The 13,436-nt window shown below is 41.2% G+C and overlaps 2 protein-coding genes across 3 annotated transcripts in view; one reads left to right on the top strand and one right to left on the bottom strand.

The window, feature by feature from the left end:
* Positions 1 to 12,460, bottom strand: part of LOC124804912 (transmembrane protein 165) — a 34,848-nt gene extending 22,388 nt beyond the window's left edge. The window contains exons 1-3 of the mRNA XM_047265291.1: positions 11,981 to 12,460; positions 11,682 to 11,901; positions 11,136 to 11,311 (exon numbers count right to left, since the gene is read on the bottom strand). Of these exons, the coding sequence (XP_047121247.1) occupies positions 11,136 to 11,311; positions 11,682 to 11,901; positions 11,981 to 12,088 (504 nt within the window). The 5' untranslated portion in view covers positions 12,089 to 12,460. The remainder of the gene's footprint in view (positions 1 to 11,135; positions 11,312 to 11,681; positions 11,902 to 11,980) is intronic.
* Positions 12,461 to 12,669: 209 nt separating this feature from the next.
* LOC124804911 overlaps positions 12,670 to 13,436 on the top strand; it is a 90,082-nt gene continuing 89,315 nt past the window's right edge. Inside the window, exon 1 of one of the 2 annotated variants that reach the window (XR_007017380.1) lies at positions 12,670 to 13,052. Coding sequence is in view for 1 of the 2 variants with exons in the window: in XM_047265290.1 (XP_047121246.1) it covers positions 12,921 to 13,052 (132 nt within the window). In the remaining variant the exon portion in view is untranslated. The remainder of the gene's footprint in view (positions 13,053 to 13,436) is intronic. The other variant, XM_047265290.1, reaches the window with a different exon arrangement.

The following is a 13,436-nucleotide window of genomic DNA, read 5'->3' as shown; positions in this document are numbered from 1 at the left end:
GCGAAGAGGCACTATTTCAGATTCAGCCAGAGTCCTGCAGTCTGAAGGCACTTCAACACAGCTGTCAGGTGGCTTAGATGTTCTTCAAATGTCTTTAAAAAATGACAATATCATCCAGATAGCAAAGACATGTTGTTAACTTGAAGTGTTGAAGCAAGATCCTCATCATACGTGCATAAGTAACTGGAGCTTTAAATATTCCAAGTGGCATAACTTTGAGCTAATGGAGGCCATCAGAAGTTATGAAGGCAGCCTTTCCCCAGCCAGCCTCGTCAATCCCAACTTGCCAGTGGTCTGTCTCCAAGCCCATCACTGGGAAATACCTTGCTCCTCAAGCAGTCTATGGTGCCACCAGTGTGCAGCAATGAGTAACCATCCATTTTTGCGATTCTGTTCCGCACTCAGTAGTCAACACAGAAGTGCCATGTATGTTCCTTCTTCACAAGAAGAAGACATCCCACTCTGAATGTTCAATGATGTCATCTTGCAGCATATTCTCACTTCTTCCTGAATTATGCGTTGTTCAATAAAAGTGATGGCTAACTGGTGGATGATCCCCAGTGTTGATACATTGTTTTACTATAGGCAGCGTGGTTTGTCTTTTCTCCACTCTGGATTTGAAAGTACCAGAAAATTGGCACAGAACGGCTAGCACTTGCTGACACTGTTCCTACATCAGGCCAGATCCTATTGGCAGTTCAATAGTAGCTTCCTCTGTTGTGCTTTCTGTAGTGGTATGGAGCATGGTTCTTTGTTAATGGTATTAAGCTGTCCTTGCTGGACTGTTTTGGATGCTGCAATGCACATGTCTTTCAGAATGCTTTGTATCTGCTCATGACAATTAGTTATTCAATCTTCTCCTTGACAACCTGTGGCATTTATGATCATCAATGGTATGTACATATCTCTGTAAGCCCAAGCAGCTTTTTGCAACTGATCCCATCCATCACTAGGATTTCAGAACTGTGCAGAAGCAAGTTATCCTTACAACACTTTCTCTGCTCCCGAAATTATCCCAGTCTCAAACTACAGTAATCTACAGTTCCCCCACACCCTCTGCCCAACAGTTTGCACCTCCTCTGTCATATCATCTCCTCTCTCTTCTCATCTCCCAGCCTCTGTGTGCCACCCTCTGCCAATCCACCTACCTGTCTTTCCCCTTCCTCACTACTTCCCATTTTCACTCCCCATTCCCCCTTCCCTCCCACACCTACCTCGCTACCCCACTGCTTTCTGAAGCTGCGCCTGCACAACCCACCAGACAGCACTCTTCACTACCCTCATCCGCACCCTGCTATCCCTTTCCTGCCCCCTCCAGATTGCAGCTTCCATTCTATGTGACAGTTGCATTCTGGTCTGAGATGCTGTAGATGGTGGCTATCAGGCCTATCTGCAACTTTATGCTGAGTAACAATTTATCTTTTCCTTATACTGTAAATACTAAGTAACAAATATTTGCTGGTGATCAGATCTGAACTTACAATTCACAGAATGCCAGCCAGTGAGACTAACCACTACTCCACATTTCATGCTGCACAACTTGTGGCAATAGTTCCATGAGGCAGCTGCAAGTTATCTTAAGGCGAGGTTATTTGGAGTTGAAGTGGCTCATCAATTTATACAACGGTTCAATAGAAAAGTTCACGTGCCCTGTTGCAGGATTACATCACCACAGAAGATGTTGATATTGTGACTTTCCCGTGAGTAGTATAAAATCTATGTTTAACACTAGCTACCAATGCCAGAGTCTCATTAGGCAGTGAAAGGTGGTCCATGTGGGAAAGATAACTCTGCTACCACTGAAGCCTCCTACTAAACAACTACATGGATAAAATTATATCAAAAGCAGAATGAATTTTCACTCTGCAGAAGAGTGTGTACTGGTTTGTAACTTCCTGGCACATTAATACTGTGTGCTAGTCCACGACTCTAACCTGTGGGCAATGCTTAGGTCCCAAGTTCGAGTCACGGTACAGTCAGGTTTTAAAACCTTCCAGGAAGTTTCACATTAAAAGCAGTTCACCATTACAAAATCACGACTCAGGGGAAGTTCCAATATTAACGGCTATAGAAATGCGTAATATACATCATTTTGTAGTAATAACTAAGGATCATATAGTAAATCTGACCAAGTAAGGTCATTTATGAAAGTGTACAAATAGAAATTCAAAGTAAAAACTGTACAAGTTGGGCTCTCTATAGATAGTGGATGCAACAGAATCAAAAAGCAGCCTACAACAAGATTGGATACAATATTTGAAACACTCAACATTAAACATTTTGATCTGCAATGCATGTGGAAACAGAGTCAGGCGAAAAATACTGTACATCTGTGATAATGTTGATAATTGTGTGTACCTCTCGATTTGTCATCGACACTCAAGTGCCATCAACATAGGACACAATGCAAAATAAAAGCAAGTCGTCTACAAACAGTGTCTTGCAGTAGTGTGCCCACTTATCAACCAAAGGCATTAACGTATGTAAACTGAAAGTAAACTACAGGTCACAGAACTATGAAGCGCACATCATGTAGAAAGTTGGTTGGTTTAAAAGAGAGGGGAAGGGACCAAACTACGAGGTCATTGGTCCCTTGTTCCTAATAAAACTGCCACAAGTGTGAGAATAAAACAGACGAGACACACATCACAAAATGGAAAGAAAGGAAAAATCACAAGAACGAAGGAAAGGCAACAAACACTATAAGGAACAAAGGAGGACAAGAAAACAACAGAGAGATGCTAGAAACAGAAGAGAGTAAAACAAGCACACAGATTACAGTGGCTGGCCAACCACGAGAATAAAAAGGAGTAGCCAGCCACTCTGCAACACATTAAAACCTCCATCCTAAAAGCACTAGGGTGGAGGACACAGATAGACAAAGGACATGGGTTTGAACTTAGATCAAATGATAAAACCCACCCTCACAAATAAACGTAGAACTAAATCAGCCAATGAGGAGTTGTCAGATAAATTGAGCGGCAATGAGTCCAGTAACACAAGATTTCGTCAAAGGGCAGTCAAAGTGGGGCAGTGCAACAGAATATGGGCCACTGTCAACAGGGTGCCGCACCGACACTGAGGTGAGTCTTCACGGCACAAGAGGTAACTGTGGGCCGCCCAAACGTGACCAATGCGGAACCGGCAGACGACAACTGATTCCCTGTGAGAGGTCTGCATGGAAGACTTCCACACATTTGTAGTCTCCTTAATGACGTGCAGTTTGTTGTGTGTACTGTTACGCCATTCCATCTCCCAAAGCCCAAAAACCCTATGGCATAGGTCAGAAAGCAGGACAGGTTAAGAGATACCCATCTCCAGAAGAGGTTTCCTCGCGGCCTTTTTGGCCAGCCTGTCTGCAAGTTCGTTGCCTGGGATGCCGACGTGTCCTGAGGTCCACACAAAAACAACTGAATGACGGGACTGGTCCAGGGCACAGATGGACTCCTGGATGGACGCCACCAAAGGATGGTGAGGGTAGCACTGGTCGATAGCTTGTAGGCTGTTCAAGGAGTCAGTATACATAAGAAACGATTCCCCAGGGCATGAACGGATATACTGAAGTGCACATGAGATGGCCACCAGCTCTGCAGTGAATACACTGCAGCCATTGGGCAAGGAATGCTGTTCAATGTGCCCTCCATGGACATATGCGAAGCCGACATGAGCATCAGCCATCGAGCCATCGGTGTGACCTCAGTACTCGTCAAGAATCGAGAGGAAGTGGCAGTGGAGCGCCGCAGGGCCTAGGTGTACACCATGGAGTTGTACATGAATGGACCTCAAGTACAGGTGGTCAAGGCAAGGACTCCAGTTCAGAAAGAAAGAATCGGACACAAACTGCAATTGGAAGTGCAGACCTGGGCCGCCGATGTGGGAGATGAACAGCCGTGGGTGGCAAAAGAAGAATGTGATTCGGATGCGCAGGAGAACTACGAATGTATGCTATGTAACTGGCCAGCAGTTGTGCACGCTTAACCTGCAATGGAGGCACTCCGGCTTCCACTTGGACGCTGGTCACCGGAATTGTCCTAAAAGCTCCTGTTACTAGGCGACCAGCACATTGGTGCACTGGGTCAAGTAAACGCTACACTAACGGTGCTGTCGAACCATAAACCAGACTCCCATAGTCAAGGTGGGATTGAACAAGGGCTCTGTAAAGCTGCAGCAGCATAGAGCGATCTGCACACCAAATGGTGTTGCTCAGGAATTGGAGGGTATTGAGGTGCTGCCAGCACTTCCACTTAAGCTGACGAAGGTGAGGAAGCCACATCAACCGGGTGTCGAAAACCAGTCCTAAGAATTGATATGTCTCTACTACAGTGAGTGGATAGTCATTAAGGTAAAGTCAGCATAGAAAACTGTAATGCACAGTTGATGGAAAAATACGCACCCAGGAGGGTGACCTCACCAAACAGTTGGAGAATGAGCACAAGTGCAGATCCATGTCGACGAAGGATGCGATACATCTCAGCACATGATGGAAACGATGCACCAGGTAAGGTGCCCTTCCCCAATTCACTCGCTTTTTGGGAAAATTTTGGAAAATGGAGGTCAAACCCTACAGGGGACCATCACATAAAGGCCGAAACATGTGAGACTCCTTTCAGTCACCTCTTACGACAGGCAGAGAATACCTCGGGCCTATTCTTACCCCCGAACCTGCAGGGGGGGGGGGGGGGGGGGGAGCAGAGGAGGGGGGGGTATGCAGTAAGTGACAAAAAGAGTGCAAAGCAGCATCTTCAGCAAAATGTGTCAAATGGTACATTATACACAATAATGTAGCCTGCTATACTGTTCTATCTATAGGCCAGTGGAGAATAAGTAAATTAGTAACACCGATGGACAATGACTTAAGGAATAACAGAGGCAGTGAGTAAGCTTACCATATACTAGGAAGATAAGAAATAGTATCCCAACAACACATGGGAGCAACATTCAACCTAATACATTTTTGCAAGTTTGATCCATGAGATCCTACTGTTGGTGCTGGAGGGGCCTCTGATGCCATGCTCTGTAGAGTGTTAGGTGCTGTCAGTCACATAACAAACAGAAATTCTTGTGTGATGTGTAGATCAGTACCTATAGCATCACTTGAGGATTCTTCTCCTTCCTGGTCATGGGGTTTCATTCTTTGAACATATCTATGTAAAAAAAAAAAAAAAAAAGCACCCGTAGATGAATATTTGCCCACATTCCCAATATCATGTGTTACTGAAGACTATTCATTCCCTATTTATAGAATGATTCATAGAGAATTTATAAGCACATTCTCTGTATTCTTGGGGCTGGACTAGTTGTTTTATTTTAAGATGCTTGAAGGGTAAGTTTAACTTTCCTAGATCAAAATCTATAAACAGCCAAAATGGAGATGGAAAATGACAACTGCTTTTACACAGACACAAAGTCTTGCATTTGAACCTTGTTGTTCCACTTCTGAAATGAAAAAGAAAAGGGCAAAAGACTAGGAGCAAAATAGCACACTACACTTTCTCTGCTATAAGTGCAACACCGTTATCTTCACAAGTGGAGAATGTAGGATATAATAGTAATGAAAGCTTTGCATAGGGAAAAATAACTCTCAAAGTTTCCAAAAGAAGACAGAGCAAAATACACGTCCTGCACGATCTTACTTCACAATGTTAACATGTTTACTCAGAATGGGTACAAAATATAAGCATTTCTTCGTAAGTTTAAAATCTTCACATCTCTACAGAGAAGGAAACAATCAGTGACAGTCTCAAATTACTTGGAAGCAATTACATTCTATAGGCCTCCTACAGCAAAGTAGTATAATTGTTACTTTAGTATAGTCAGTGAAATCTCTGATAGCTGGCAGCACTGTTGATGGCTTTCACCTCAAAGCACAAATGGCTGCAGACAGAAATAATAGTAACCTACAGAAATGCAGCAACACTAAGGCACTGCCATACAAAATCTTGTTACATGATCAGTTGAGGTAGATGTTCGCTTCAGGCCCACTTCAACAGTCAGGTATCTCTTCCCTCAGGCTCTACTATAGGTGTAAGAATGGTTACAAAAAAATTTACACTTATTATAAAGTCGAACAACTTACTGTCAGTATAAGAGGATTTAATGCAATGAACATTAATACATGAAGATAATGGAGACTAATAATAGCAACAGAGGCAAAATACTTAAGTGTAACCTTTGAGTTAGTGTGGAATATGATAAAATCTGTCAGCACTATATGGTTACTACAGAGATATACAACTGTATATCTTAACTATCAAGGAACTGGGACCCTACAAGGGATGTGGTGTTTTTTTATTATTATAATTAATGCCCTTGGTGGTAGTGCATATATAGCATATATGGCTATTTCATTGTGTGCCGCAGTTGGTTACTGGTAACTGTTTGCACAATGAATGGTGGGAAGTGAACTCAATGAATCATAAATTGGCAGCCAATCCAAATGCTCATTCATAATTTCCACTGGTTCATAAATAATGTTAGCTGACATCTTGCTCTATTAGTTTAAATTAAACCACATCATCTGAATTTTCAGCAAAATTAGAAATAAGACATACAAGTGGGTTACTCCAAAAGACGGACATGTATCTCGGGAGACACTATGCAACAATCTATTACAACACTTGTATTCTCATATTGAGATCTGTTGGCTTTGTAATTCACAACAAAACTGTCACATTCCAACCTAACTGACACAATGGGATTCGCTACAGGTCAGTCCATCGGCACAACTAGATTTTTTTCCATTTATATTTGTTGGCTTCACAAACTCTCAAGGAAACAATCACATTCCAACCTAAAATACAGCTCAGGCTTCACTAAAAGTCAGTCTGTCAGCACATCTAGTTTTCCTCCCACTGTCCACATTGAAAAAATGTCATCTAACTTATCTTCCGCTGAAAGATATCATTATATTCACCAATTCTCAGTGGCTACTACACTGAAGAGCCAAAGAAACTGGTACTCCCGCCTAATATCGTGTAGGGTCCCCATGAGCATGCAGAACTGTCGAAGCACGATATGACATTTACTCTACTAATGTCTGAAGTATTGCTGGAGGAAACTGACACCATGAATCCTGCACCTAGTGCTCTTCTGAACAGCATGTTGCAAGGCATCCCAGACATGCTCAATAATGTTCATGTCTGGGGACTTTGGTGGCCAGCGGAAGTGTTTAAACTCAGAAGTGTGTTCCTGGAGCCACTTTGTAGCAATTCTGGATGTGCAGGGAGTCACACTGTCTTGCTGGAATTGCCCAAGTCCATCGGAATGCACAATGGACATCATGATGCAGGATGCTTACATACGTATCACTTGCCAAGAGTCTTATCTAGACATATCAGGGGTCCCCACACCATTCCAGTGCCCCCACCAGCTTTAACAGTCCCCTGCTGACATGCAGGGTTTATGGATTCACGAGGTTGTCTCCATACCCGTACAAGTCCATCCGCTCAATACAATTTGAAAAGTTACTTGTCTGACGAGGCAACATGTTTCCAGTCATCAACAGTCAAATGTTGGTGTTGACGTGCCCAGACGAGGTGTAAAGCTTTGTGTTGTGCAGTAATAAAAGGTACGCGAGTGCGCCTTCAGCTCTGAAAGCTCATATCAGTAATGTTTCGCTGAATGGTTCACATGCTGACATTTGTTGATGGCCCAGCATTGCAATCTGGAACAATTTATGGAAGGGTTGCACTTCTGTCGTGTTGAATGACTCTTCATTCGTCATTGGTCCCGTTCTTGCAGGATCTTTTTCCAGCCACAGCGATGTCGGAGATTTGGTGTTTTATCATATTCCTGATATTCACAGTACAATCGTGAAATGGTCATATGGGAAAATCCCTACTTCATCGCCACCTCAGAGATGCTGTGTCCCATCGCTGTGCGCTGACTATAAACTCCCTTAAATTTTGATAACCTGCCATTGTAGCAGCAGTAATCAATCTAATAACTGCACCAGACACTAGTTGTCTTATATAGGCATTGCTGACCGCAGTGCCATATTCTGCCTGTTTACGTGTCTCTGTACTTGAATACCAGTTTCGTTGGCGCTTCTGTGTATATACTATCATCTGATTGCTACGACTGATCAAAACAAATTGCCAATGGCAATACACAGCAGGAGAGCCTGGTACACTGTAAGTGCACTTTAGTCATGCCTCCAGATATATTCAAAACTTCAGAATAATCAGATAACAATGGGGGAACAAGGTATTTCAGTGGAATGCAAATGCAACTACAGCCTACAGACTGTACATATTAAAATCACTTGGTTCTGTCAAACTATGGTCTTCCAAACTAATAAAGACTGCAGATAAATCTGTAGTCACAATCTTCATGTAAAAGAAATTGCTTGTTTTCATGACACACTCACTGGTTTAGCCAACTCACAGTCAATCTTCCAACCTGAAACCTACCCTAGACCTCACCCTATGGTACAAATCAGTTTATCAACATAATTTTCAATCCAAGTTTGTATACATCACATCCAAGTCTAAAACTGTACTTTGTAAACCACTATGAAGTCCATGACAGACTATACTTCCCATTCTACCACTTATTACGGTTTTTCCCTCATTTCATTCACAAACGGAGTCCAGGACGAATGATTGCTTAAATGCTTCTGTGTGTGGTAACTTCTCTCATCTTGTCTTCATGATCCCTTTGAGCGCCATGTAGAAGATTGTAATATATTTCTAAATTCATCACTTAAAGTTGATTCTAGAAACTCTAAGTAGATTTTCTTGGGATAGTTTGCATCTTCTTCAAGCATCTATCAGTTGAGTACTTTCAGCATCTCTGTGACATTCCCCCAACGGTTGAAAGAACCTATGACCATTAATGCTGCCCTTCTTTATAAATATTCAATATCTGCTGTCAGTCCACTTTTGGTCTACTTCCCACACACTTGAGCAGTACACTACGATGGATTGCACAAGTGTTTTGTATGCAATATCCTTCATAGTCAGATTGCATCTCTCTAGCATCCTACCAATACACCATCATCTGCCACCTGCTTTACCTAAGACTATGTGATCTTTACATTTCATCTACCTAAAGATTGTTACACATAAACAATGGAAACTCCAGGATGGAATACTGACAATATTACGAAAAGGATAGATTGCTACTCACTATATGGTGGAAATGTTGAGTAGCAGACAGGCATAACAAAAAGCGCGCTAAACAAGTAAGCTTTTGGACAAAAGGCCTTTTCCTGAAGTAGACCAACACACACACACACGCACACACACACACACACACACACACACACACACACACACACACACACACACACAGCCCCACCTTGCCTGGCCAGCAAGGTCGAGCCTCAGTGGCCTGAGTTATGTTTGCACGAGTGTGTGTGTGTGTGTGTGTGTGTGTGTGTGTGTGTGTGTGTGGTTTTTATTTCCGAAAAAGACCTTTTGTCTGATAGCTTACTTCTTTAGCATTCTTTTTATTGTGCCTGTCTATGGCTCAATACCCCCACTACAGGAAGAGTAGCTATCTATTCTTTTCATAATATCATAACTGCTACACCCAGGTATTTGTATGCGTCGACTGATTCCAACTGTGGCTCACTGGTATTATCATAGGCTATTATGTTTTTTCACTTTATGAAGTGCACAATTTTACATTTATGAAGACTTAAGGCAAGTTGAAACTCTTTGCACCACTTTGAAATCTTATTAAGATCTGACAAAATACATGCACAACTTCTTTCTAACAGTACTTCATTATAGATAACTGCATTGCTTGCAAAAATTCTGGAATTACAATTAGTACTGTTCACAAGGTCATTAACACATAATATGAACAGCAATGGTCCCAACTTGCTTCCCTGGGGAACACCTGAAGTTATTTCCTTATCTATTGATGACATTCGATCCAAGAAAACTTGCTGCATCCTTTCTGCCAAAAAATCCTCGATCCAGTCACAAATTTCACTTGATACCCCATTCAGTCATACTTTTGATAAGCGTAGATGTAGCACTAAGACAAATGTTTTTCAGAAATCAAGAAGTACTGCATCTACCTGCCTGCCTTGATCCTAAACTTCCAGTAAGTCAGGAGAAAAGTGTGTGCGGGGTTTCACATGATCAATGTTTTCAGAATTCATACTGGTTGGCATGGAGGTGGTCACTCTGAGATACTTCAATTCGTTTTAGCTCATAATAGGCCTATGTTCTAAGACGCTACAACAAATAGATGTCAAGGATGTTCTACAGTGGTGCCCTTTCTGTAGACAGGTATGACCTGTCCTTTGTTCCAACTACTAGGCAAGGGCTTTTTGTTCAAGGGATCTACAGCAGATTTTATAGTTACAGGAGAAGCATACTCAGCAACAGATTGTCTGTTTCAATCATGTTTTCACTGGTACAAGACTAGAGTTTAGCATTCCTGCTTTTGCTCTGCTACTCTCAATTTCAGTTCCTGTCTAATGCGTGAGTGACTGGTGACTGGATACCAATTTTGTTGCCACCAACAGTCGTCGCACACATACATGTGTGTGTATGAATTATAACTATAATGTGTCTTATAAGTTGTATTGTGTTGTGCTGAAGGGTCAAACGACAAATATCAACAATAAAATTAAATAATTCCAAAGATAATGTTCACAGTGACTTAACTGGTCAAATCAGAATAGCATAATTGAGAACTTTGCTACAGCCTACTCTGCAATAAGCATTCAAAAAAATGTTATGCAGAAATTTCATATAACAGTGAAAGCTGACACTAATATAGTTCAGAAAATATTTAAGACCTTTGCGATAGGAGAATTCAAATAGTTTGCTAAACTACTTTAGGCTACTATTATTTGGTCTGGAATGCTCACTAGATAGGACAGATATAAAATCTGTAATACTGTCAAAGCCCATGTAATCTAAGAATAGGTAAGACTTTACAAAGGCCACCTGGGAGATGGTGGAACAGCTGAATTATGAGTATATTTATTTATTCCTTTAATCATTGGGCTGGAGATGGATGGGTAAGATAAGTGATTAGTTTTTATTGTTGAAAGTAATAACACACTTGTTCTTAATCATACATTCACAGGCACCATCGGGGGGAGGGGGCGGGAGGGAGTTGTAAACTTCAGCAGAAGAATCTTCATTTCCAACCCATTTAATATGACTCACCTCATCTTCTCTTTTTCGTATATCGGACTGCACTTCCTCAAACTCTTCCTGTCCTTCATTAGGCGACATGTAATAACCTTCCTTCAGCATCTTGAGCCCAAACAGCAAAAATAATGCTGTTGAAATGTAGTATGTGTAGGCACGGGGGATAATTGTTGCAGCAAGACCAAAAACAGCTGTAACATTTACAAAGCAAAAAGTTAATTAACTATTCATAAAGCACACTATTAATTATCTATTTGTAATAGGTGCTGTACCAAAGCTATGGCCGCTAAGGACCTATTATATTCTAAAGTAAGTGTAAATTTAATCTACGCACATCTGAGGCGGTGACCATACTGACAGCATTAAAAATTTGAGGGGTTATATTTGCAAAATATATTCCATGTCTGTGTACTGAAACACAGCTACAAGTGGTATTGAGCGACCAACTGAAAAGCCATAACGCAAAAGAACACAGCGATATAAACCAAGTTATTGACAGAAAGATCTCTGCATTAAAATGAATCCATATTACTAAACAAAATAAAGAAAAGAACTAATAACCTGATAAAATAGTCATAAGTATTAATGCTGAAATAGCACCCAGAAATACAGTAAGGCGTGGATGTCTCATTGCCATGATAGCTGCGATGAAAAATGTTTTGTCGCCCAATTCGGAGACAATAATAACTGATATTGACGCAATAAATGCGTGTATGAATCCGAGATTTGTAGTTTTTTCGCTGCCACCTTGAGTGTGAGCTTCAGCATTGTCACGGGCTTTCTGGAAATGGAGGAAAAATCAGTTTCACAACAGTGATAAAACGACAAGAGTAGCAGTACTTCATTATAAATTTACTTACTGATTGAGGACTAATTGGTTGTTCCACATCGACAGGTTCTTTTTCTGCACGTGTTAATGCCACGACGATTAAGACGACACACAATATTCTTTTGATTGAGGAAGTCATGTTTCTTTACGCTAAATAATTACTTCGGCCGATAAGGAAGATTTGCAATTCACTAGTGCTGTACGGAATTACGAATCATTTGATACTGCTTGGGCACGAAACATCAAACACAAACAAATGTTTGGCTTTCAAAGCTAAAGTGTCTGCTAGCGTTGTACACAGTGTAAGCTGTCTCAGTATTTTTCATTTATTCTATGTTAGTAGGTATTTTGTAATAATAAACCTCATTATTGCCTTACGGACGCATTCATTATCACCTCCAGTGAACAAAACCCATGTTTAATTGCGTGTGTACAACTTAGATCACTTTCGGCGCCCCGTCACAATTCTGTCTTCGATACTGTCGAGTGTCGACAAGGCATTTGGGATACGTTCAACACTTCGAGTGTCGTCTTAGGCGATGTAGCACCGTAGGCTAAACACTCTGAAAGATAACGTCACGAGGTGATGCGATAACAGTTCACTTCAGTTACGAGTACCTTATTGTGATAACATGTTTATTATAGTTCATTTTTCAATACTTAGAGTTTAATCGGAGCCGTTTAATATTTCCCCTTATTTCTATTTCGTCTATTGTCAGCACTGCGCTGTCAACTGAGTGAATTTAAGTTTTGTTTGGTTTTGTTGGTAGTAAACTGTGCGAACCGGTGAAGGGTTGTTTAGATACAGTGTTTACTGTGTTCAGTGTTGTGTAACGTTATTGTTGACCATCAAGAAGATCCATGTAAATTGCGCACAGTGTAGATTGTCAACTAGTTATTAAGTCTTGTCTGGCGTCAAACATTTGCAAGTGTGTACGAAATATTGACATTAACGGAAAAGCACTGTTGAAATGGAGGAAACGCTGTGGTACATGCAGAGAGATATCCTGGAAATTATATTCAGTCATTTGGACGGAGTCTCTCTCAGTAGAGCACAACAAGTTTGTGCACCATGGAATGAAGTTCTGCGTGATATGTACGAAGTAAGTGTGTTTCCAGGATACACACTTATGTTAGAAATTAGCCAATTAATTGCTCGTTATTTACTTCAGCCAAGTTATACAGATCACGAACTTCAACTGCCATATCGTTTCAACTCGTTAGTATATGACGTTTACTGTTTTTTGGAATGTTTTTAGACGAACTGTGTTGTAGTCATAGTATTGCAATATATTTGAAGTGCAGTGCCTGCACACCAATGTGGATTTGTTCATTTGGATGACTGCAACTATGTATAATGAAACTTACGTTATAGGCATTTAAATGGTCATTTGTGCTTGAGGAAAAATTTACAAGCAAAGGTCAGACGTCTGAATGAAAGTCAGTCGCCAGAAAGACTGCTCACCAGTATTGGACCCAGAGTTTTT

The sequence above is a fragment of the Schistocerca piceifrons genome, chromosome 7 (assembly GCF_021461385.2).
Source record: "Schistocerca piceifrons isolate TAMUIC-IGC-003096 chromosome 7, iqSchPice1.1, whole genome shotgun sequence".
Classification (NCBI taxonomy): domain Eukaryota; kingdom Metazoa; phylum Arthropoda; class Insecta; order Orthoptera; family Acrididae; genus Schistocerca; species Schistocerca piceifrons.
Note: the sequence above shows the minus strand (reverse complement) of the source record. Positions and strands in the feature narration are given on the sequence as shown.